This window comes from Corythoichthys intestinalis, chromosome 1, assembly GCF_030265065.1.
Source record: "Corythoichthys intestinalis isolate RoL2023-P3 chromosome 1, ASM3026506v1, whole genome shotgun sequence".
Classification (NCBI taxonomy): Eukaryota; Metazoa; Chordata; class Actinopteri; order Syngnathiformes; family Syngnathidae; genus Corythoichthys; species Corythoichthys intestinalis.
In genome coordinates, this window is record NC_080395.1 from 8530579 (window position 1) to 8556836 (window position 26258).

At 39.8% G+C, this 26258-nt stretch overlaps 1 protein-coding gene across 2 annotated transcripts; it reads right to left on the reverse strand.

Annotated features, from left to right (window-relative positions):
* Positions 1–5137: 5137 nt before the first annotated feature.
* On the reverse strand, positions 5138–23359 carry LOC130932081 (gastrula zinc finger protein XlCGF52.1-like). Of its 2 annotated transcripts, XM_057861593.1 has the most exons (3): positions 23206–23304; positions 14810–14938; positions 5138–6586 (listed from the first exon to the last, which is right to left on the reverse strand). In XM_057861593.1, exons 2-3 carry the CDS (start codon positions 14813–14815, stop codon positions 5396–5398), a joined length of 1197 nt encoding a protein of 398 aa, XP_057717576.1. In that variant the 5' UTR covers positions 14816–14938; positions 23206–23304; the 3' UTR covers positions 5138–5395. The 2 variants fall into 2 exon arrangements, with proteins under 2 accessions (XP_057717576.1, XP_057717490.1); XM_057861507.1 differs by lacking the exon at positions 14810–14938 and having other exon boundaries at positions 23206–23359.
* Positions 23360–26258: the final 2899 nt, after the last annotated feature.

The window sequence follows — 26258 nt, forward strand, 5'->3', positions numbered from 1 at the left end:
ATCAAAAAACACAACGACAAATCCGAAATGAAATTACATTAAGGCAACCGGAAAAGGTAGGGACCAGTCAAAATGTTAATTCATCGCTGATTGGACGAATCCACCGGAAAGCGTAGTACTGATGAAGGAAGTTCCTCCGCTTCTGGTGTGGAATTTCAAAATGAGCCTTACTGAATATGCGAACATGGCTGCCGCTATAGAAGAATATTTTTATTCGGGGCATACGTATGAAGTCCTATTGGACAGAAGGTATGCGAGACGCACGTACCACTCCATGGGTCCAAATTACATCAGGCACGTAGATGGCTACGATAAACTTAAACCCTTTGGTCTGGCTCTGGGTGTATGGATTCTCGAGAAGAATAATGTGGCTGGCTTGTGGCGCAACAAACAACAATCCGTCTGTAATCTCGTGCAACTCTATTAATTGCGTCACGGGTCTTTGTGCCATCCCAATGATTATTAAGGCCTGGTAATCGAATGAATAATGTTAGCTTTCTCCGGTAGACGTATGTATCGTTTTACAGAGGTAAAGAAAGTCATACTGCACTGTTTTACTTACTCCGACGTTCTGCGTCATTGACATTAGAAACTTCTCGAAGCCTCTTGCCACAGCCGCTGCAAAAATTAGGTGAAGATTCCCCCAACTGCTTTCCACAGGTCTGGCAATGCATTATACTTCAAGAATTCAGTTGTGTTTTACGTTGTTTTTGGCCAAATGTTGAACTTCAACCAAAAGCGAGCAGTAACTATCTCTGCTGGTAGGCGCAGTCTTGCAGTCGAGTCCAATCAACGATGAGCGTACTGTTTCCGGTGGATTCGTCCAATCAGCGATTAGTTAACATTTTGACTGGTCCCTACGTTTTCCTGTTGCCGAAATGTAATTTCATTTCGGATTTGTCGTTGTGTTTTTGTTAGTTTGATATGTGATTTGCAGTTGTTTTTTAATTTGGCGTTTTTTTTTTAAATTTGCCGTTGTGTTTTTTGATTTGCCGTTGCGTTTAATTTGCCGTTGTGTTTTGTACTTCAGGGCCACCGTAGGAGACAGCTTCTTTTTGTTATTTGCAGATGTATTATTGATTGTTTATCTTTTTTTTTGTTGTGTTAGTTTCACAAAAGGGAGACCCAGTAAAGCATCTCTGAAATCATCTGGAGTCTGACATTTCTCCATGTTTAGCTGCTTGTATAGCAGCCAGCTACAGGTCATGCACCTTATTCTGTCCCCCAATCTCATGGTGACTGTCAGTGGCAGAAAAAATGTGAACAGAAAAAATGAACAGGACCCGGGTGCGACGAGCATAAACGTGGACTGTCCAACGGGGGATGGGCTGGAAGAGATTTTCACACCTAAACACTCCAGGGGTTGGACAAAATCATGGAAGCTTCTTTCAATCAACAAAAACTAATTTATCCCTTTAACAGCTGAGCCTATTTTGTCTGAATTTGCATGCCTTTGATGTTGCCTTATATACCATATTTCAAAGAAAAAAATGTTCACAATGGCCTGGTTGGATTCCTTTTTCTCAGGACACCTTCATGTCTGAACTGTTGTTTTCTTCACTGACCAATTACAATCAACATTTTGGACCCAAAAAGACAAAAAAACCTAAAATATCTGGTCAAAATTTGTAATATTAATGTCCCATTGACAACCGAACATTCTCAACCAAACGTTTTGGAGCTTAATGATATTTATTCAACTTGTTAGGATAAACATTCATCAGGAAAAAATGAGACTGAATGGTTTTGTATTTAATAATTCAACAGAAACAGCAGGTATGGTCATCGGTGTTTTTCTTCTTTCTATATTCTATGGTCAGAACAGTTGATATGCAGTAGATCAACATTGTAAAATACATATCTATCATCTAACATATACAGGGTTTGAGGATATCTCTTTTTGAGGTTAAGTATTGAACCCATCACCATCAAAAGCATATACATACAATCAAGCTTCTCGAACACACACATCTACCGTATTTTTCGGACTATAAGTCGCACCAGCCAAAAAATGCCCAATGAAGAGGAAAAAAACATATATAAGTCACACTGGAGTATAAGTCGCATTTTTGGGGGAAATTTACTTGATAAAATCCAGCACATAGAACGGATATTTCATCTTGAAAGGCAATTTGAAATTAACTCATTTGCTCCCAGAAACGTATAAAGACGTTCTATTTTTAAATGCTTAACTGTCCCACAAACATATTTATACGTCTTTTGCATTTTTTTTGTACAAGAAGCATCTAGAGCTTCCGATCTATCGCCGAAACAAAAAACAAGCCTCAAAACCCATTTTAAAGCAATAAAACTGGCCACTGGAGGGCAGTAGCGCATTTGTTAAAACCCCACAACCCAATTCAAACAGTACAATTTTATTAGGGAAGTTAGCAGAGCCCCTCCGCAGCTTGCTGCTCAGGTCCACCCCACGCTCGAGTGTCCTGCACGGAAACGCGCACGGCCAAACCAGTCTCTCTCCCCCGCCAGGAACATAAGTTCCCCAGGCGAACGAGACAGTGGTCACCACAAAAAAAGACTAAAAAAAAAATCCATCTTTACGAGACAGTCGGCAATGAGGGAAAAGTTTAACCGCTGTCGCAGCCACCAAACGTCATCTCTCAGTTAGGTAAGTGTGAATAAATTGTTACTTTGCTATCAAAAGCTCTATTTGGCTGGTTGTTCGTGTTATTTTGTAAAAGGAAAACATTATTCAGATGTTTGGGATGTCACTGAAGCAAAAAATAGCCGTGTTAAAGTCAAAATTATGTTTGAAATTTTTGCGTTTACAAAATGCTCAAACTAAGCTATTTTCCAATTCTGATTTCTAAAGAATGGAAACACATATGAACTTAACTTTTTTTTCTGCTGAAAGAAGAGAGTCTAGTCTTTCTTTTGGTGGGTTCCATGTTTATATAGCAATAGAACAGAATTTTTTGTGGGCCGTGCAAAATCAGTCAAAATCCAGTAAAATGGCCGGGAGCGAAGGGCCTTGCTCCGGTGAAAATGGCTGGGAGTGAATGAGTTAAAATACAATATAGAACAACATGCTGAATAAGTGTACATTATGATAAGGGTTACATGATGCATGAACAACAAAATGCGAACGTGGCCAGTATGTTAACGTAACCTAGCTATTAAGAGTTACTCAGATAACTATAGCATCAAGAACATGCTAACAAGTTTAGCAAACCATCAGTGTCACTCCAAAACACCAAATTAACATGTGAAATGATATAAAAATGTGTTAATAATTTCACACATAAGTCGCTCCTGAGTATAAGTCGCACCCCCAGCCAAACTATGAAAAAAACTGCGACTTATAGTCCGAAAAATACGGTACATACAAATTCAAAAGATAGTGACAAAAAAAAAAAAAGTATAAAATTGGGAAACAAAAGTCTTCAAAAATATTGACAAAAAACTAGTTCAGATCAAATTTTTCAGGCATGCCAATCAGTTTCTCCTTGATCAGGATACAGGCCTAAGTCACACAGCCCACTCTTCCGCTGTGTGCGCACTACTGGCACTTCTCACTCATCGAGTCATATGAAGGAAACGACGACAAATCTGGTCCATTCTTTTCCTCGAGTTAATGAAATAATGCATTAGATTGCGCTAAATTTAGCTTTCAAAATATTTCGCACGTTTCAAAGATGCTCGCTCAATCCAACCCACCGTCCTGCGCTACCTCGCCTCCCTCTCCTTAGGTGGCGGCTTGCTCGGCAATGATTAAAAATGTTTACATTACGTCCGTCCTTCGTGACCTCACAATGGCTTATGGGATACAGTGGGGCAAATAAGTATTTAGTCAGCCACCAATTGTGCAAGTTCTCCTACTTGAAAAGATGAGTGAGGCCTATAATTGCCAACAAGGGTAAATCTCAACCAAGAGAGACGGAATGTGGAAAAAAACAGAAAATCACATTGTTTGATTTTTTAAAAAAAGAATTTATTTGCAAATCATGGTGGAAAATAAGTATTTGGTCAATACCAAAAGTTCATCTCAATACTTTGTTATGTACCCTTTGTTGGAAATAACGGAGGCCAAACGTTTTCTGTAACTCTTCACTCTTCGCTTGGTGTAAAAAAAATCAACTGTGGGAGCAATTATTAGAAAATGGAAGATATACAAGACCACTGATAATCTCCCTCGATCTGGGGCTCCATGCAAGATCTCACCCCGTGGCGTCAAAATGATAAGAACGGGGAGCAAAAATCCCAGAACCACACGGGGAGACCTAGTGAATGACCTACACAGAGCTGGGACCACAGTAGCAAAGGCTACTATCAGTAACACAATGCGCCACCAGGGACTCAAATCCTGCACTGCCAGACGTGTCCCCCTGCTGAAGAAAGTACACATCCAGGCCCGTCTGCGGTTCGCTACAGAGCATTTGGATGATACAGAAGAGGACTAGGAGAATGTGTTATGGTCAGATGAAACCAAAATATAACTTTTTGAAACACAGGTTCGCGTGTTTGGAGGAGAAAAAATACTGAATTGCATCCAAAGAACACCATACCCACTGTGAAGCATGAAGGTGGAAACATCATGCTTTGGGGCTGTTTTTCTGCAAAGGGACCAGGAGGACTGATCTGTGTAAAGGAAAGAATGAATGGGGCCATGTATCGAGAGATTTTGAGTAAAAATCTCCTTCCATCAGCAAGGGCATTGAAGATGAGACGTGGCTGGGTCTTTCAGCATGACAATGATCCCAAACACACAGCCAGGGCAACAAAGGAGTGGCTTCATAAGTGGCCTAGCCAGTCTCCAGATCGCAACCCCATATAAAATCTGTGGAGGGAGCTGAAAGTCCGTGTTGCCCAACGACAGCCCCAAAACATCATTGCTCAAGAGGAGAGTTGCATGGAGGAATGGGCCAAAATACCAGCAACAGTGTGTGAAAAGCTTGTGACGAGTTACAGAAATTGTTTGGCCTCCGTTATTGCAGACAAAGGGTACATAACAAAGTATTGAGATGAACTTTTGGTATTGACCAAATACTTATATTCCACCATGATTTGCAAATAAATTCTTAAAAAAAAAAAAAAAAAAAAAAAATCAAAGAACGTGATTTTCTGTTTTTTTTTTTTTTTTCCACATTCTGTCTCATGGTTACAGTTTACCCATGTTGACAATTACAGGCCTCTCTAATATTTTCAAGTGGGAAAACTTGCACAATTAGTGTTTGACTAAATACTTATTTGCCCCACTGTATCCTCTTTTGTACTGTTTATTGTGCGTTTTCAATAGTGGTCGAATACTAAGGTCGAGTTTACGTGATTGTTTCAGATGATGTGCGGATGCTAACTGATACAGCAATAAGAAAAGATCAGCATCCATCAGCATCTACTTGTAAATCTTTTACCACAAAGTGTGCAGAGAAAAGCCTTTTCACCCGTTGTGCGTACGCGTGTGTTTTGTTAACGCTCGCTTCGAACAAAACCTTTTATAGCAACGAGAACAGGCAAAAGGCTTCTCTCCAATGTGTGTACGTGTGTGTCTTGCTAACGCTTGCTTGAAACAAAATCTTTTATCGCAGCAAGAGCAGGCAAAAGGCTTCTCTCCGGTGTGTGTAAGCGTGTGTCTTCTTAAATCATGGTTCGTACAAAATCTTTTATCGCAGCGAGAGCAGGCAAAAGGCTTCTCTCCAGTGTGTGTACGCGTGTGTATTGTTAAATCATGGCTCTTACAAAATCTTTTATCGCAGCGAGAGCAGGCAAAAGGCTTCTCTCCAGTGTGTGTTCTTGTGTGGTTGATAAGAATGTATTTCGCGATGAATCTTTTACCACAACTTGTGCAGACAAAAGGCTTCTCTCCAGTGTGTTGCCTTGTGTGTCTCTTTAAACAGTGCTTCAAAGTGAATGCTCTACCACAAGATGTGCATTGAAAAGGCTTCTCTCCAGTGTGTGTTCTAATGTGACGGCTTAGTTGTTCTTTCCGAGAGAATCTTTTATGGCAAAATGAGCAGGTAAAAGGCTTCTCTCCTGTGTGCGTTCTTGTGTGATCATTTAAATGTGTTGTCCTGATGAATCTTTTATCGCAAAATGAGCAAGCGAAAGGCTTCTCCCCAGTGTGTGTATGCATGTGTGTTTTTAAGAGACGTTTCTGAGAAAATGTTTTATCACAAAGTGAGCAGGGAAAAGGTTTCCCAACCACTTTCGTGCTTCTTTTCAATGAGGACTTGTTTAAGAATTTTGAAGCATCTTGGTCAAATTCCTTATCTTCTTCATCAGTATTAAAATCAGAAGAGTGTGAAGTAACGTCGTCACTCTCTGAGAGCGGCGCTAACAAACCGTCAGAGGTCAATCGTCCCTCTCCTTTTGTTGTCAGGTGTTGAAATGAGCTGTCGCTCGAAGGTTTTGCTTCCCCACTCTCTTTGCTTGGACCTTCGTCTTCTTCACTCTTTACACTGACAGTCATTGGACACTTAGTGATTTCATCTTCCTGTTCTTCTTCTTTAATACTGGGGGTCTCTGGCTCCTCCTCCTGTTTAATGTACGGCATCTCCGACTCCTCCTGTTTAACGTGGAGGGGATTGCTCTTCTGAGGGTGAAGCTCTTTAATAGTGACTTCTGCGGGACACTGGAAAAGGAAAAATATCACGTGATTTACGAAAGTCGAGCTTTGCTCAGTCTCCCGCCATGATTTTCATGTTGTATTTTTTTTCTTTCCAACACTAAGGCCTTGTTCCGACTGGCAGCCAAAATGTAAAGGGTTCAGCGGCAAACCTCTTTTCACTTGCTGAATGTGCCAGTCCATTTTTCCCCCTCAAATGCACGTGTGATCGGCTGATGACTTTCATTTATTTAAAATGTACAGTGGTATGAAAAAGTATCTGAATTTTTTGGAATTTCTCACATTTCTGCATAAAATCACCATCAAATGTGATCTGATCTTTGTCAAAATCAAACAGATGAATAAAGTGTGTGCTTTAACTAATATCACCCAAACATTTTAAGGTTTTCATATATTAATGAGGATAGTATGCAAACAATGACAGAAGGGGGGAAACTAAGTGAACCCTCTACCTAAGTGGACAAAGTGTGTATGACAGGATTAAAAAAAAAAAAAAATTTTTAATGTGAATTAGAATCATATTTTAAGACGATTCGACTAGACACAACAATTTGGCAAAGAGCAGATGACGAGAAATCAGTCTTTTAATCTGCCGTTTCGCCCCGTCTGTTGTTATAGCGCTATAGCGCCCCCAAATGGAGGATGACGACGGCAGGGTCACGATTTCATCTGATTTAGAATAGAATAGAAATGTCATTGTTTCAATGTCTCTACTCCAATATTTTGACAGGATATTCTTGTTATCCAAGTATTTTTCCCCAATTGCTAAATAAATGGTATGGTCATGACAAATCGCAGTCTTGTGCTAAATGGAATATGAAATGTTAAAAATGCATTTATTCAGTACAACATGGCAAAATTACTCCATAATGGTCAAAACTGTCGACTTCACCTTTGCTGTCGCACCTCCCTAACGATATTAAATGCCACCATCGTTAGTCCGGCTTTTCTAATTTCCCTGCCCCGGCTTCGAAGAACGTAGACAAATCAGGAGGCGTGACAGCTAGCCGACATCCTAACTCAAACCAAGTGACGTCTCAAAGTCTTATTTTCCCTTTTCGAAGCAAAAGAAAAAAAAAAAGAAAAAAAAAAACACACAAAACTACCCCTTGATCATGTCACATGGCGGTGGGGTCGTCGATTGTGTTCGCAGATCGGCCACGCGCCCGGCGGCGACCGAGTTACAGGTTGTAGTTCCCCTGCTACTACGGACAGGAGAGTTCGCCAGGGAAGCAGCTGGACAGTACCGCCGGACAAACTGGCCGATGTCGGAGGAACGTGTAGCTGCCACATGGTCAACACGAATATGGAGGGAGCATGGTGGATATTGGCCAAAACAAGCCCGAGTACTGTGGAACCATGGGACTTACGAGGACGTGAGTAAACATCGTGTTTTGTATTATGTCAAACACTGGGATCATTTTAATATGTAGGCGGCTTGCATTTTGTGACATGCTCTTTGTCCCCTCGGCCCCGCCGGGAGAGCAATACTAGTATACTCGGCTCATTCCCCTCTTCATTCAAGTGCCCGGTGTTCTGTCAAATTTTCCGACCGATCAGAAATTGCAACTTTCAGTTAAAAATAGCCGCTAATACAGCGGTTAGAAAGTAAACAGTACAAACTTTCTTCTAATAAAGGACTACTTAAGTTTGATCATGGATTGGCATGTCATTGTCATTGATTGGCAGCGGTCATTGTCCAGCTGCTTCCCCGGGGAGCTCCCCTGACCGTAGAGGCTAGGAACGAACTGTAAATTGCTCTCCGCCGGGCGGTTTAACGATCGGCGAAGACGGTCGACAACCCAGTCGTCATGTCAAATAATCCGGGCTAGTTATGTGTGATTTTCCGCTTCGAAGACTTTGAAACATCATTGGTTCGGGTTAGCATGTCGGCTAGCTGTCACGCCTCTTGGTTTGTTTACATTCTCCAAAGCCGGAGAAGGGAAATGACATAAGCCCGATTTAAGTGGCATAAAATATCGTTCGGGAGGTGCGACAGTAAAGATGCAGTCGTTAGTTTTGACCATTATTGAGTAATTTTGCCATGTCGTCTTGAATAAATGCATTTTTATTATTTAATATTCCATTTAGCACAAGACTGTTATTTGTCATGAACATGCAATTTATTTAGCTATTGTGGAAAAATATTTGGAAAAAAGAATATCCTGTAAAAATATTGGAGTAAAGATACTAAAACAATGACATTTTGCGGCTTTCTTCGTCACGTTTTCCTCGTTCTGAATAATTCCCCCTCAACGGGCTGACTGGTCCTTCTCAAGCCATTTATTTAGCTATTGGGGAAAATACTTGGATAAAAAGAATATCCTGTAAAAAATATTACTCCTGGAGTAGAGAGACTGAAACAATGACATTTTGCGGCTCTCTTCGTCGTTGTGAATAATTCTCCCTCAATGGGCTGCATACTAAATCAGATGAAATTGTGACTCCGCTGACGTCATCCACCTGTTGGGGACGCTAGAGCCCTGTAATGGTAGGCGTGGCTAACCGGCAGATTAAAAAACTAATTTCTCGTCATCTGTGCTTTGCTAAATTGTTGTATATAGTCGAATCGTCTCAAAATATAATTCTAATTCACATAATAATCCTATTTAAGACTTTTTTTCTCGTGTCGTACGCACTTTAATGGCCATAGAGGTCCATTCCGTTTGAAGTGTGAGAGATGGCAGCGAATGAACGAAACTGCCACCTTCCCAGTTCAAATGGATTGGATGTCTACTGGTGATGAACTCTTTGAAATTCACAGAAGGATGAAAACAGCTTGTTTTTTCCTTGTAGAATATCCTTGAATGATTTCCTGACTAGGAGTGAGAACCTCTTGTTACCCCACGATACAGTACAATTTGCGATACAAAGCTCAAAATAACAATGATCTGACGGTATTGCGATACAACGATTATCGATACATAGGTCAAGAAATCATTCTAGGATAGTCTACAAACGAGCTTCTGCTGTGAATTGGAATGAGTTTATCACTAGTAGACGTCCAATCCATTTAAACTGGGAGGGTGGCAGCAAATGAACATTCATTCATTCATTCGCTGCCACCCTCCCACTTCAAACGGATTAAACGTCTATGGCCGTCAGTGGCAGCCAATGCCAGGCAATGAGGTCATTTTGGGCCATTTAAGGTCATTTACCTGTTGATTTTCAGTTACTTCCTGTTGATTTGGAAGTATTTTATGGGTCACTTCCTGTTTATTTTGAGTTACAGAACAGGAAGTGACCTGGGAATCACCCAAATGTTTAGGTAGTGACTCAAACTCAACAGGAAATGACCTGTAAATGAACAGCAAGTGACCTGTAAATGCCCCGAAAATTGGACAGAATGACTGCGAATGCTCTGGTTTTGAATTAGTGGTGCAACGATTAATCGATTAACTTGAGTATTTGATTAGAAAAAAAGATTCAAATTAAATGTTGCTGCTTCGAGTATTCGTTTAATTAAAGTGGCGTTGTAATGGTTTGTTTTGAAAGTGTTTGCATTTATTTTTATTGATTTGGGTGGATTCACGGCCCTCTAGTCTACCTCATTTCACATGGCTGAATCCATCTGCTCCCTGTTAAGACCAACATAAGCTTTTGTTTTGTTAAGTTTTTGTTTGAGCCAATGATTTTTTTGAATGCATTCGTAATTTAGTTTAAAGGTATATTTAGCCATTTTTTGTGGGAATGTGTCGGAGCCCTTTGTGACGAGCATTGTCAAAAAGAGTTAGCATTTTATAGCATTTAAGATAGCGGACTTTTGCTATCAAAGTTAGCCAATTGTTCTTTTGTTGTACATAGATCCTCTTTTTTATACCATGTGAGGCTCAGCTCAGGTATTTTATATTTTTATGTTCCTTATCCGATTGCTCGATTATTCAAACTAAATAGTTCAGCGATTAATCCACTAGTAAAAGAATTGATAGCTGCAGCCCTATTTCAAATGAACGAACGTGCCCAATCTAAATGGATTGGGTGTCGAGCACCGTCAATGCCAGCTTTAGGGCCCAAATACACCAGATGCATGATCGTTGTGGTTCCGGTCCGGTTCAGTGTTGGCTGCGTGCCACGCAGTACGTCAAAAACAGGCAAATCATACCGGCTGCGCACGGCTGCGGTCCGCCAACTCCGTTCCCTCTTGAGCGCTCGCGTGATCGCGCGCTATAATGTGCCACTTAAAACAACGAAAAACACACGGAGTCTATTCTCATCAGAGAAGCAGAGAGAGAGCACATTTTTCTTTGCATATTGATATTTTAGTGATGTCTGTCTCTTAATTCCAGATTGACTGCATCATGATGAGATCAGGGCTCCGTGTGTGGGGGAAGGGGGGCGGGGCCCTATTATGCCCTTGGTTGTGTTGGTGGGTTCATATCTTTGTGCACATTTGAAATTTATGGCACATAACATCTCATAGAGCTGTTATAAACAACTGTTAAATAATCTGTAATATTTATAAAATGGATAGCGAATTACCGTATTTTTCGGACTACAAGTCGCTCCTGAGTATAAGTCGATCCAGCCATAAAATGCCCAACGAAGAGAAAAAAAACATATACAAGTCGCACCGGAGTATAAGTCAAATTTTGGGGGAAATTTACTTGATAAAATCCAACACATAGAACAGACATGTCATCTTGAAAGGCAATTTAATATAAAAATACAATAGAGAACAACATGCTAAATATATGTACAGTTTACAGTGTATGAACAACGAAATGTGAATATACTGTCCTACGTTACGGCTCGGTCCTGGCTATACAGCGAACTCCCAAAAGACAATGCTGGACGTCCGTATAATTTGCTGAATCAATTTGGTCCTCGAAAACAGGAAAAAAACAGAAGAAAACAGGTTCGCATCAACGTAAATAAATGATAATTAGGTACTATTAGTAATAAGTAACAGGTTAGCATGCGTTCGCTATCATTAGCACATCGTTCAAACAACCACACAACTGGCTCTAAGAGTCCGATCGCGGGTGGAAAACACACAACAACAACAGAAAAGATGATACACGCAGGCGTTGCCTCTGTAGAGATGATTTAAAAGCATAAACAATGAAAGTAGGTTCGCAGCCGTCTATTCTCTCTCGGTAACTCACCCACTCACTCAGAGCTACGTAGCTGTCCGTCTTCTGGCGTGTGAGCACTCTTCTTCACGTAAACAAGTGCGAGTGCGCCCTCACGTGGGCGTGAAAGCGCCACAAACTAAATGCATCCATTTCAAGATAAAAAAGTCAATAATACAATTGAACATACACTGCCAAAGGCAGAACGCGAACGTGGCCATAGCTATAAAGAGTTATTCCAATAACTATAGCATAAGAACATGCTAACAACTTTACAAAACCATCAGTGTCACTGCAAAACACCAAAATAACATGTGAAATTATATCATAATGTGTTAATAATTCCAGACATAAGTCGCTCCTGAGTATAAGTCGCACCCCCAGCCAAAATATGAAAAAAAAAACGCGACTTATAGTCCAAAAAATACGGTATATACTACACGAACTAAAAAACTGCGTACTTGGAATTGGTGTCTCAACACTGCAGATTCTTGTGCCCAGCGCAAACTGTTGGTTTTTCTATGAAAAGTCAAGTAAAATGTAGGAAAGTAAGAGAAACGTCTTGACTAGACCACCAGGTCGAAACTTGTGGGTGTCTCTTTATTCTCTTTCGTACTTTTCCCCCTCGACTCTGTATACAAACCGACATTGTGCGTGCGCCGGGCACGAGAATTTCTGCGGTGGAACCACTTCCAGATACGCTGCTTTTTTTTCTTTTTGCTTAGCACGTCGTGTGTTTGATATCATTGCCAGAAAAACACACATAATAGGACACCTTGCAGCTTCCCTTTTAATGCTGTCCTTATAATAACGATCTGCCGCATCGTATATCACTTTGTGACTTTCCTCCTCCATGATGAAACGTTCTTCGTCCATGTTCGCTGGTGTTTACAGTGCCTTGCAAAAGTATTCGGCCCCCTTGAATCTTGCAACCTTTTGCCACATTTCAGGCTTCAAACATAAAGATATGAAATTTAATTTTTTTGTCAAGAATCAACAACAAGTGGGACACAATCGTGAAGTGGAACAACATTTATTGGATAATTTAAACTTTTTTAACAAATAAAAAACTGAAAAGTGGGGTGTGCAATATTATTCGGCCCCTTTACTTTCAGTGCAGCAAACTCACTCCAGAAGTTCAGTGAGGATCTCTGAATGATCCAATGTTGTCCTAAATGACCGATGATGATAAATAGAATCCACCTGTGTGTAATCAAGTCTCCGTATAAATGCACCTGCTCCGTGATAGTCTCAGGGTTCTGTTTAAAGTGCAGAGAGCATTATGAAAACCAAGGAACACACCAGGCAGGTCCGAGATACTGTTGTGGAGAAGTTTAAAGCCGGATTTGGATACAAAAAGATTTCCCAAGCTTTAAACATCTCAAGGAGCACTGTGCAAGCCATCATATTGAAATGGAAGGAGCATCAGACCACCGCAAATCTACCAAGACCCGGCCGTCCTTCCAAACTTTCTTCTCAAACAAGTAGAAAACTGATCAGAGATGCAGCCAAGAGGCCCATGATCACTCTGGATGAACTGCAGAGATCTACAGCTGAGGTGGGAGAGTCTGTCCATAGGACAACAATCAGTCGTACACTGCACAAATCTGGCTTTTATGGAAGAGTGGCAAGAAGAAAGCCATTTCTCAAAGATATCCATAAAAAGTCTCGTTTAAAGTTTGCCACAAGCCACCTGGGAGACACACCAAACATGTGGAAGAAGGTGCTGTGGTCAGATGAAACAAAAATTGAACTTTTTGGCCACAATGCAAAACGATATGTTTGGCGTAAAAGCAACACAGCTCATCACCCTGAACACACCATCCCCACTGTCAAACATGGTGGTGGCAGCATCATGGTTTGTGCCGGCTTTTCTTCAGCAGGGACAGTGAAGATGGTTAAAATTGACAGGAAGATGGATGCAGCCAAATACAGGAACATTCTGGAAGAAAACCTGTTGGTATCTGCACAAGACCTGAGACTGGGACGGAGATTTTTCTTCCAACAGGACAATGATCCAAAACATAAAGCCAAATCTACAATGGAATGCTTCAAAAATAAACGTATCCAGGTGTTAGAATGGCCAAGTCAAAGTCCAGACCTGAATCCAATCGAGAATCTGTGGAAAGAGCTGAAGACTGCTGTTCACAAACACTCTCCATCCAACCTCACTGAGCTCGAGCTGTTTTGCAAGGAAGAATGGGCAAGAATGTCAGTCTCTCGATGTGCAAAACTGATAGAAACATACCCCAAGCGACTTGCAGCTGTAATTGGAGCAAAAGGTGGCGCTACAAAGTATTAACGCAAGGGGGCCGAATAATATTGCACGCCCCACTTTTCAGTTTTTTTATTTGTTAAAAAAGTTTAAATTATCCAATAAATTTTCTTCCACTTCACGATTGTGTCCCACTTGTTGTTGATTCTTGACAAAAAATTAAAATTTTATCTTTATATTTGAAGCCTGAAATGTGGCGAAAGGTTGCAAGGTTCAAGGGGGCCGAATACTTTTGCAAGGCACTGTAAATTGTGAATAAGCAACTGGGCTGTTACGTCCAGGCCCAGCTCCGCCCATTTTGTCGGATGCGTGTCCGGCAAAAATAGAAAATAGCCTATACCATCTGGCGGGCTGTGGCACGCCGGAGTTGGTCTGCAGGCAATCCGGAGCACTGACGCGGCCGGTATACGTTGAACAATAGGATATAATGGGAACGGATCGGCTGCGGCGCAATTTTTTCCGGAGTCGGACCGGAACCGCAACGATCATGCATCTGGTGTATTCGGGCCCTTAGAGTTACCTGAGACACAAATATGATGGAAGATTTTGGTAGCAACTTGATGGTTCTTTTTTTTTTTTTTTTTTTAAATCACTGACACCTTTTTAAAACGATATCTCGATTCTTGGCAGGAGCATATTGATAACCTTTTGGGATACAAAGCATCACGATATATCACCATTTCGATGTTTTGTCACACCCCTATTCCTGACCCATGTATCGATAATTGTTGTATTGCCATATCGTGAGATCATCGCTATTGTGAGCTTTGTATGGAAAGTCAGATATGGGAATTTGACCTTACAGTCTCAATCACTGATCACGGTCAAAAGCAAGTCTGGTATTGCATAAAAAAAGTAAAACAACTCATGTCGTGATCTTACCCTCATTTCCTTTTTACAGTTGCTTTTCGTGGCCTGGATTTCCTCACCTCATCTCATTTCCACATCTCTCCTTTTTAGCTTGATGTTTTTGATTGCGTTCGTCTTCGGTCAGGATTATTTTGTCGCATCCTGAAGACATGTCGAAAAGCGTCACATACAATTAAATGTAATTACTCTAATGTTAACCAAGCGACCCCCCACTAGAGATGGGATGCTCGAGCCTTCCTGCTCGAATCGAAGTCGAGCAAATGAAGAAGGAGGCGTGTCAAAGCAGTGTTCCAAAAATGGCAAGCCAAAAGTCACGCGACCACGGCTGACAAGGCCTCGAACGTCACAGATGTGTCAGCGAGTCACACAGCTTCCACTGGAAAATGACAACTCGATGGGAGCCCACCCGCTTAATCTGTGCGAATGCAATAAAAAGTGGCAGACTAACGCAGTTATTTGGCTTTTTTTTTTGAGAGGAGGAATTTTCACGAGAGCTACAAACATTTGCTCATTTTCAAGTCAGGAGTGGGAATATCATTATCACTTGAATTTCATTAAATTCATTCACATTGTTATACACTTGATAGTGGCATACGTTTAGACAGGGGTGAAAGTGGGCCAGAACGGTCAGGAACGCAGTTCCGGTATAAGATTCAGGGCAGGAACGCACTTCCCGTATAAGATTCAGGGATGCTGTTTCAGTACACAGTGCTTTAAATCTGAAAATATGAAAGCAACTGCCAAAACGCTATGTAAAAAAAAAAAATGCATGCATTTCCTCTCCAAGAAGAAAACAATCTACCAACATCAGATTTACATACGCAAGTGTTAACAACGAGCATAACAAAGTGCTTGTGTAGCGTAATCCGTTTCCACCAATATGTATAATTTATTTTATTCAATGGACGGCATGGAGGTTTCCCCAGCTGCTGCAGTTATCTGAGTCTGACGATGACGAGCCACGTCAATGTGCGAATGCACGCAGCAAAGCAAAACGCCTGGACTAATTTATCCGTTCAATTGGCTGACATACTGACATGTGATCAGCAGAGATACTTAGCTCTGATTGGTTAAAATGTGCATGTTTTCTGGAACAGCAAAAAAAATAAAATAAAATAAAATAAATAAATAAATAAAAATAAAAATTAAAAAAAAAAAAAAAAAAAAAAAAAAAAAGGTTTGTTGAATTGATGTGACAACAAAGGGCAATGCAACAGAAAATGGATCAAATCTTTAAGAGCAAGGAAAGAGTTGAGGAGGTTTATTTATCATATTTAGTTTGATTTGCTCTGATGGGGAGGTGCAGAACATCTTAGATGTCAGTGTGCACTTTGGACTTCAATTCATTTATGTTAGGCTACTCATTCATTTCCTTATGACTTAAAAAAGTCATTGTTTGTACGATCTTCAAAATATATTCCATATCACTCTGCATGATATAAGTCATTTGTACTTATTTTCCTGAATGTATGTTACTTATAGAGCTGGGAATCTTTGGGCACCTAACGATTCGATTACGATTACGATTCAGAGGCTCCGATTCGATTCTAAAACGATTATTGATGCACCCCCCTCCTTTTTTTTCTCTTTTTTAAATTTTTTTTTTTTATAATGTTTTGTACATTAGTTCCAAAATTGTTCAAAAATACTCTCAGGCTAAACCACACTACTATTTCAGTGTCAAGTTAACATATAGCAGTAAACAAATATACAAAAATAACATTAAATAAAAAAACTCCAGTCCCCATTCTGTATCAGCAGCTTTAAACTACATTCAATTAATTTAATGTTGTGAATCAACCATTAAATTTGTTAAAATTGCTCCCGTTAATCCATAATTTCCCTTTTGTCTACTTTCGACATGTGAAAGTTTTAAAACTATTTTAAAGATAGATTCAAGTCAATATTTTACCGATTTAGGAGTATTTTAGATAAAAAGTTAATTAGGTTTGCTTGGAAGGTTTAAGATGGCGGCCGTTTATAACGCCCGCATCTAGCTTTTTGTAGATGTGCTGCTAACACTACCAAATCTATATTGCATCTAGCCCTATATAAATTATATCCACCGTAACATTATATGGATGTACTTTGGAGCAGTTTTTCGGCAGCAGTCAGGTTTTTTGTTGTGTTTTTTTATCTTGCTGCATGAGTTGAGCTAGAGCCGTGAGTTGAGCATTGGCATTACCCGAGGGGCCGGGTAATGGGAAGCATGATGTTTAGCTACTCTCGCTCCGTTCCGTCCCGAAGAGTGTTGTGTACTTCCGCTTTACTTCGCATATTTCAATAATCGGAATTTGGATGTTTGTGAATCGTTCTCGAATCTTCCACGGCCGAATCGCGAATAATCTAAGAATCGGAAATTTTGCACACCTCTAGTTACTTATATCTTTATTATTAAACAAAAAAGTAAATGTTTACATTAACTTCAATTTTAATATACCTCCTATGTTCTTAAGTAGTTCAAATTGAGATTTGCCATTTAGTATGTGAGGAAATGAGGGAAAATAAAAATTAGGAGATGGAGGTTGGGGGTTATTGCTGTTTTTATTAACTTTTATTTTACAAATCATTAGAAAAATACAATTTTGAATGAAAATCAGTTTTTCTATGTGCTATTGAAATAACTGTGCGAAAACATTTTTATTTGCATTCCAGTAGTTTTAGGAGGGTTGACCCCCCCTCCCCAAAATAAATAAATAAATAAATAAACAAAATTTCTGGCTCAGTGGCAGAGGTTGTGCTAGACATTTTTGTTGTCTGTCATTTTGACTGACAGGGTCATAAAAATCCGGTCATAATCTATTTTTACCCGTCACTTAAATTTTTAAAATGATAATGATGACATATTCAATAGTATTTAGTTTTCATTCATTTTTAATTAATATTGTAACGCTTGCTTGGCGGCGAAAAATTAGACACGGAAGTCGTGGTATTTTTCACCCTCTTTTTACTCTGCTTACCGCCAACAACACCAACAAAACAACAACTCCGCCCCCAAAGAAAAAGAGGCAACTATATAGACCCCAATCACCAACGTCACACAATGATCTTAATTGTGGTTGTCAGCCCAAAATCTTCTAAATATATTTTAAATGCATCTTACCAGATATAAAATGACTACTACATAGTCTGTGGTGATCGTTTGGTGCCCAGATTTCTTGTCGAATTACAGCAGTCCATCTTGCTCTCCTATTTGGGTCTCTCAGAATACGGTAGAACTTCAAATCTCTCCGTCTATCTTCTCTGTTACTGCAACCAACCGCCACACACGCCTTCACCATTTTGATTATTAATGTTAACGAGCAGAAAAACACGCCGTAATAGGAGGCATGTACGTAGCTGTAATGTGTAAAAACGACGAGCTGACGGAAAATATGGCGGCTCCAGTCAGGGGGGCGGAGTTGTGACGTCATGTGAATGGGGTCTATGCACAGGCGGCAATCTAGTCCACCAATTGGATGACGCGCTGGCACACCAATAAGAACCTCGCGTTGATGTGTCAATCACGGTGCCGCCGCCAGAGCCCGGTGACGCTACAATATTCTGACAGAATAGCCAATGACGTCATGCATTAAGAGAGACAATAGCTAATTAATATGCTGACTTGCCACCCTGTGGTCTGGGGTATGATTGCAACCTGTCAAAATGACGGACCTACTTCAGTTTTTTCCGTCACCGTTTTAAAAAACCGGTCAACGACGGAAAATATTCGGTTAACGCGACCCCTGCTCAGTGGCAACCTTCACGTCGGGGAGTTCCGGCAAGAAATTCTAGCCACTTCCACCCCAGCGTTTAGATATTTAGAATAGATACAAATACGACACAACCACCCCCCAGAAATTATACTTAATTAAAAAATAAAATATTTCACAAACCTTTCTTTTATTCGGCTCAATTATATCCATCTTATGATTTTGGAAATCCTTACAGTATGCAATAAATAATATTTCTGTTCCCAAGCACTGTGCTTACTGTATCGTAATATTTACAAAAAAATTAACAATACAGTTACTCTCCGATATCTAGGACGAGCCACTTACAGACTAGCACTGTCGTTTATTACAAATACTGCTTTGAACATAGCTTCACAGACAAAGCAATGACACAGGCTTAGAAACGTCAACTTTGTGTAAATCACACTTAATGACGACAGGATCTCCTGGTTGAAATAGACGACATCCACTTAATTCTATAGACCCTACTCACCTACGTCACAAAATGACATGTCGCTGTATCCGGCCGCCATATTGTCCGTATTTTTTAGACCTATTCTCATTGTTTTCAATTAGTCGTGCAAGTTATAGAGCAATTCATGGAAGCCCCGGTGTTATCTGACGCCGTAAACTCATTGGATGTGTTGCATAAAAGGAGTTATGTGGAAAAGCTTCAGTTTATCCATTCGCCAGATCCATATTTGATGCCTAAATCAATGTTTTTCGACCCGCTGTCTTCGCCGTCTTTGCCTGACATCTGCTAGCTACCCTGATATTTACAACTATCTTGTCCACACAAAATCAGCCTATTCTCACGAAAGTTTGAAAAACTAAGAGCTTGGAGGCTTATAAATGCTACGTTGCTGGTTGGGTGAAACAGGTCTTTGAACACGAAAATTCGGCAGGAATCTTGTGCTCGGTAAGGTGAGTTACGAAATTTTCAATTCAAAATATTTTGTTTTTGCTAACATCCACTGTCAAGTCTAATGTATTTCATGTCATTTGTCAATGGCGCTAGGGGTTTTAATGTTTATATGGTTTAGCGATAGCACTCTCACTACATACATATATATTATATATGAAGTGCGATAGCACTACTCCAGATTGTCCCTAGTTGAATTTATTTTTTGGCTTTTGACCTCAATAGTGAAATTGTAAATTAATTGTATGACAACTGTCTTATTAGCCCCTTATAAATATATATTTTCAGTTAGTTCCTTCACAACGTCTGAGTGTATGTTGTCGGCGATTAGCCTAGCAATGATCTTAATTGTGGTTGTCAGCCCAAAACCTTCTAAACATATATTAAATGCATCTTACCAGATATAAAATGACTACTACATAATCTGTGGTAGTCCTTTGGAGCCCAGTTTTCTCGTCGAATTGCAGCAGTCAATCTCGCTCCCCTCTCCGGGTCTCTCGGAATACGGTAAAACTTCAAGTCTCTCCGTCTATCTTCTCTGTTTTTGCAACCGACCGCCACACACGACTTCACAATTTTGATTATTAATGTTAACGAGCAGAAAAACACGCAATAATAAGAGGAATTTACGAAGCGCTAATGCATTAACATGACGAGTATACGGACAACATGGCGCTGGGGCGTGGCTGTGACGTCACGTGAGTAGGGTCTATAGGGAATGGGACGTACTACATCATTGTTTGGACCCGCCTCCATGCTGGCAATATAATTCACTTCCGGGCCGGCAGAGTCAATGCGGATTGTAACGTGTGATAGTGCTAAGCTAACTCTTTCGGTGTTTTAGAAAGAAAATATGGGTGCTTTATTGTTGCGTTACCGGGTGCAACAGCGTCTCCTACGACAAAAAAAGGGGTGAGGAAAAATGGACTCACTTTTCACCGTTTTCCTGCATGGAGGACCAAATATCAGATCACGAAGGTACGACGGATGGCTGGATTGCAGCGGTTCGTCGGAAAAGCATTTCTTATGATCATATTTCTGCTGGAATGAGAGTATTCCCCTCATCTCTACTCTTGTAAGTTGAACGATTTATCCACTTTTGGTTTCAATACGTTTTTCTTTTTTTACACCGTTGTGTAAATCTGCCTCGGTAGCAATGCTCGCCTACTACGACTCCCCTACCTGTTGTGTTCCTAGGTAAACCTGCTGACAACACATCCCGATTGGTCACCATCTCTCTTCTTGGATCATTTGACAAAGAAAATTTGTTCAATGGAGTGGTTCCATTTGTCCTGTGTCGGACTCAAACAAGCCCCTGCAGCAGACGCCATCTGGGTCTGCCCTTCTCGTCGATGAACTGCGGGCTTTTAACTTGTGAAAATGCAAGAACTTTAATGCACATATTTATTCTGCCTGGCTATTTAACTATGGCCAGTGACGTTTTTTTTTTTTTTTTAAAACCACTTTGACAAAGACACCTTTCATTGTAATGTTGAATTTATATATTCTATTATTATTTTTAAATTATAATATTCTTATTTGCACTTATGTAGACTTCAGACTGTCAATTCAAATAGTGTTGGAAAAGTTGCAATACCTAAAATAGAAATGCAAGAACTGTAAAGTACATATTTATACACCTTTATTTACCTAAGGCCACTGGATGTTTTTTAACTGCTTTGAAAAATACAGGTTTTGTTGTGATCTTGTATTTATATAGTATATAGCTTTTTATAATGTATTATGTATTATAATATTTGCTGCCCCCTGCCAGAGTGTGGGCCATTTTGTACTAAAATGATTTTAAACTGTCAGTTCAAATACTGTGTTGGAGACTAGTACTTGCAATACTTAAAATGGAAATGCAAGAACTTTAAAGCACATATTTATCCTGTCTGGCAATTTACCCAAGGCCAGTAAATAGTGTTTTAAACTGCTTTGACAAAGACACGTTTATTGTGATCTTGTATTTGTGTATTACTTATATAATATTTGCTGCCACCGTCAGAGGGTGGGCCTTGTTTGCACTAATTTAAAGATTTTAAACTGTCAATTCAAATATCGTATTGGAGAAATTGCATTACTTGAAATAAATCTATTGCAACTTATCAGTCCCAGTTCTTGTCTACAACACTGTCCAAAAATTGTCAATGCATATTCCAAATAGAATAACAAAATTAAGTCACCTGACTTTGTAATTATTACACCTGTTTATTATGAAGACCTGAAGTAAACAACAAGCAGTTACAGTTTGTCAAGAAGTTGTTCAAGTCATGTTTTGGTATTCATATTTTATTGACTTTTCATAACACTTGGGATCGTGTTTGTAAGAGCAGAGCAAACTGAAGTTTCAGCGTGCACTCTTCGCCTTTCCAACCTCTCAACGCTCCGATGTGGTGCGCTTGACCTCAGAATAACCCAAGAAGAGATATGGTGACCAATCGGGATGTGTTGTCAGCATTTCATATGCAGGTTTTCCTAGTAACACAACAGGTAGGTGATGAGGAGGAGTAGGTTAGCATTGCTACCGAGGCAGATTTACACAACAGTAAAGAAAAAAACAAAAACAAAAAACGTATTGAAACCAAAACGGATAAATCGTTCAACTTACAAGAGTAGAGATGAGGGGAATACACTCTCATTCCAGCAGAAATATGATCATAAGAAATGCTTTTCCGACGAACCGCTGCAATCCAGCCATCCGTCGTACCTTCGTGATCTGATATTTGGTCCTCCATGCAGGAAAACGGTGAAAAGTGAGTCCATTTTTCCTAACCCCTTTTTTTGTCGTAGGAGACGCTGTTGCACCCGGTAACGCAACAATAAGCACCCATATTTTCTTTCTAAAACACCGAAAGAGTTAGCTTAGCACTACCACACGTTACAATCCGCATTGACTCTGCCGGTGTTCTGTCAAAATTTGCTCCCTTATAAAATTTTGCTCCCAAAGCTTTTGTGGCGCTGAAAACACCCTCTTTTACATTCAATTGGACTCTCAATGTTATCCAAAGTGCTAACTAAACTTGATACATCATAAACATACATGTGCAACACGAAAATGGCTTTAATTAATACTTAACGACGCGGCAAAGTTATTAGCAGTGAGAGCGCGGAGTGCAGTTACTGTGTGCAGCTAACATGGTAGGATGTGTCTGAGAACTTTTGTACATGTCTTTACATGATGAAAATTAAGTAAATATTCCTTTCTTTATGAAAGTTTGTAGTGTTTACTTTGGAATCGCCGCATTCGCGGCCATTTTTAATGTTACGCGCATGCGCAAAACCCGCAAGGTAGCAATTTTTGATGGGTTGCAAATTTTGTCAGAACACCGGCCCGGAAGTGAATTATATTGCCAGCATGGAGGCGGGTCCAAACAATGACGTAGTACGTCCCATTCCCTATTGAAGATATGTAACGCTGAGGCATTTCGACTTTAGTTTAAAAAAGAAACGTGCACTGTTTATCCAGTAGATGGAGTTCTTGCAGCATGTCAAACACCTCGAACCAGTGATTTAATTTAGGGCAATTGTCTCAAAAGTGGTCCATTGTTTCGGAAAGTCTCGTTTTTTCCATCCCTACCCCCCGCCCTTTAAAACAAAATTTACAAGTGGCAAAAAGCAATCGAAATGCGTTCACGTGTCTTGGCTAGCGAGCTAAGCTAAACAAAATGAAGTTGCGTTAGCCTGCAAAGCTTCAACATTAAGCCAAACGACTTCCACTAAGCTTTAGGATCGGACGTTCTAGTCCACCAAATTCTTACTTTAGTACTTACCCGATGAGAATACTTTGAAGTAGCTCGTTTGGTTGGGAGAGGGGAAAATGAAAGAACGACAAGTCCCAGATAGGTCAAGAGAGAGTGCTTCCGGTGTAGTGGTCCACTGATAATATACGTCATCGTTTCGGAGCAGGTTTTGAAGTTTCAGTTTCAAGTTCTCATCACTACTTCTATCTCTGGCATAATCATTGGATTTTTAAAAACCCTTTATTGCCAAACGTATCACATTTGATACACCTAAAATTTCATTATTTTGAGACTAAATCAGAATTTTGACAATTCTCTTTGGAAAAAAAAAAAAATGATGGATGCAAGTCAACACATGCATCTGCAGATTCCATGAGAAAAACAAACAGGATTTAGCAAGGGTTATAGATATCAGAGCGCTTATTACACATATTCATTTTGACTTCTCGCAAATTTGAAAAAAAAAAAAAAAGGTTATTAGGACGCCCTGCAATTGGCTGGCAACCAGTTCAGGGTGTCCCCTGCCTACTGCCCCGAGTTAGCTGGGATAGGCTCCAGCACCTCCGCGACCCTCGTGAGGAAAAGCGGCATGGAAAATGAATGAATGAATGAAGGTTATTAGGACCTTATTTTTTTTAATTTTGGGATTTTCTGATAATTGCTTCATGTTGCTGGTATTTAAGGGTTAAATCACCCCACCACCACGACCAGATTGTTTTATTATCCATTAATCCAACACGTACATAGCAATAGACCCCAATCACCAACGTCACACAATGACGTGTCGCTATATTTTGCCGCCATATTGTCCTTCATTGTGTGTCCTTACTCTCAATGGTCTCAATTTATTGTGCAATTTATAGTCCAATTCATGGAAGCCCCGGTCCTTTCAGACGCTATAAACTCATTGGATGTGTTGCATAAAAGGCGTTATGTGGAAAAGTTCTCATCACTACTTCTATCTATGGCATAATCATTGGATTTTTTTTTTTTTTTTTTTTTTTTTAAAATCACCCCACCACCACGACCAGATTTTTTTTTTAAAATCCATTAATCCAACACGTACATAGCAATATATATTTTTCGTCTTGTGTTTTGTTGGCAGTTTCCCCCTAGTATCAAGGGGCATTACCACTATCTACTGGGGTGATGGATTAACACGAGATCAGCCAGTTACAGACTAAAATTATGCTATAGACCCTACTCACAACCACGCCCCCGCGCCATATTGTCCGTCAACTCGTCACTGTTGATGCATTACCACTCCGTAAATTCCTCCTATTATGGCGTGTTTTTCTGCTCGTTAACATTAATAATCAAAATGGTGAAGGCGTGTGTGGCGGTCGGTTGCAATAACAGAGAAGATAGACGGAGAGACTTGAAGTTCTACCGGATTCCGAGAGACCCGGAGAGGAGAGCGAGATGGGCTGCTGCAATCCGACGAGAAAACTGGGCTCCAAACGATTACCACAGATTATGCAGTAGTCATTTTATATCTGGTAAGATGCATTTAATATATATTTAGAGGGTTTTGGGCTGACAACCACGATTAAGATCATTGCGAGGCTAATCGCCGACAACATACACACAGACGTTGTGAATAAACTACCTGAAAATATATAATTATAAGGGGCTAATAAGACAGTTGTCATACATTTAATTTACAATTTCACTATTGAGGTCAAAAGCCAAAAAAATAAATTCAACTAGGGACAATCTGGAGTAGTGCTATCGCACTTCATATTTATTGTATTATTATTATTTTATTATGATTATCTAATTCATATTTATGTAGTGAGAGTGCTATCGCTAAACCATATAAACATTAAAAGCCCTAGCTCCATTGACAAATGACATGAAATACATTAGACTTGACAGTGGATGTTAGCAAGAACAAAAGATTTTGAATTGAAAATTTCGTAACTCACCTTCCCGAGCACAATTTCAACCCTTTAACAGCTGAGTCTATTTTGTTTGAATTTGCATGCCTTTGATGTTGCCTTATATACCATATTTCAAAGAAAAAAATGTTCACAATGGCCTGGTTGGATTCCTTTTTCTCATGACACCTTCATGTCTGAACTGTTGTTTTCTTCACTGACCAATTACAATCAACATTTTGGACCAAAAAAGACAAAAAAACCTAAAATATCTGGTCAAAATTTGTAATATTAATGTCCCGTTGACAACCGAACATGCTCAACCAAACGTTTTGGAGCTTAATAATATTTATTCAACTTGTTAGGATAAACATTCATCAGGAAAAATGAGACTGAATAGTTTTATTTCTGATAATTCAACAGAAACAGCAGGTATGGTCATCTGTGTTTTTGTTCTTTCTATATTCTATGGTCAAAACAGTTGATATGCAGTAGATCGGCATTGTAAAATACATATCTAACATATAAAGGGTTTGAAGATATCTCTTTTTGAGGTTAAGTATTGAACCCATCACCTCATCAAAAGCATATACATACAATCAAGCTTCTCGAACAAACACATCTACATACAAATTAAAAAGATCGTGACAAAAAAAATAAAATAAAGTTGGGAAACAAAAGTCTTCAAAAATATTGACAGTAAACTAGTTCAGCTCAAATTTTTCAGGCATGCCACTCAGTTTCCCCTTGATCAGGATACAGGCCTAAGTCATACAGCCCACTCTTCCGCTGTGTGCGCACTACTGTCACTTCTCACTCATCGAGTCATATGAAGAAAACAACGACAAATCTGGTCCATTCTTTTCCTCGAGTTGATGAAATAATGCATTAGATTGCGCTAAATTTAGCTTTCGATTCATTCCGCACGTTTCAAAGTCGCTCGCTCAATCCAAGTGGCCGTCCCGCGCTACCTCGCCTCCCTATCCTTAGGTGGGGACAATGGCTTATGGGATATAGTGGGGCAAATAAGTATTTAGTCAGCCACCAATTGTGCATGCTCTCCTACTTGAAAACATTAGAGAGGCCTGTAATTGTCAATATGGGTAAACCTCAACCATGAGAGACAGAATGTGAAAAAAAAAAACAAATCACATTGTCTGATTTTTAAAGAATTTGCAAATCATGGTGGAAAATAAGTATTTG

Bases quoted from the DNA above. Each gene is read 5' to 3' on its own strand.
- LOC130932081 (XM_057861507.1), bottom strand. From the start codon at position 23,328: ATGACGTATATTATCAGTGGACCACTACACCGGAAGCACTCTCTCTTG. The intron at 6,587-23,205 runs GTAAGTACTAAA...TTCCTTTTCCAG, and splicing joins CTTCAAAGTATTCTCATCGG to TGTCCCGCAGAAGTCACTAT.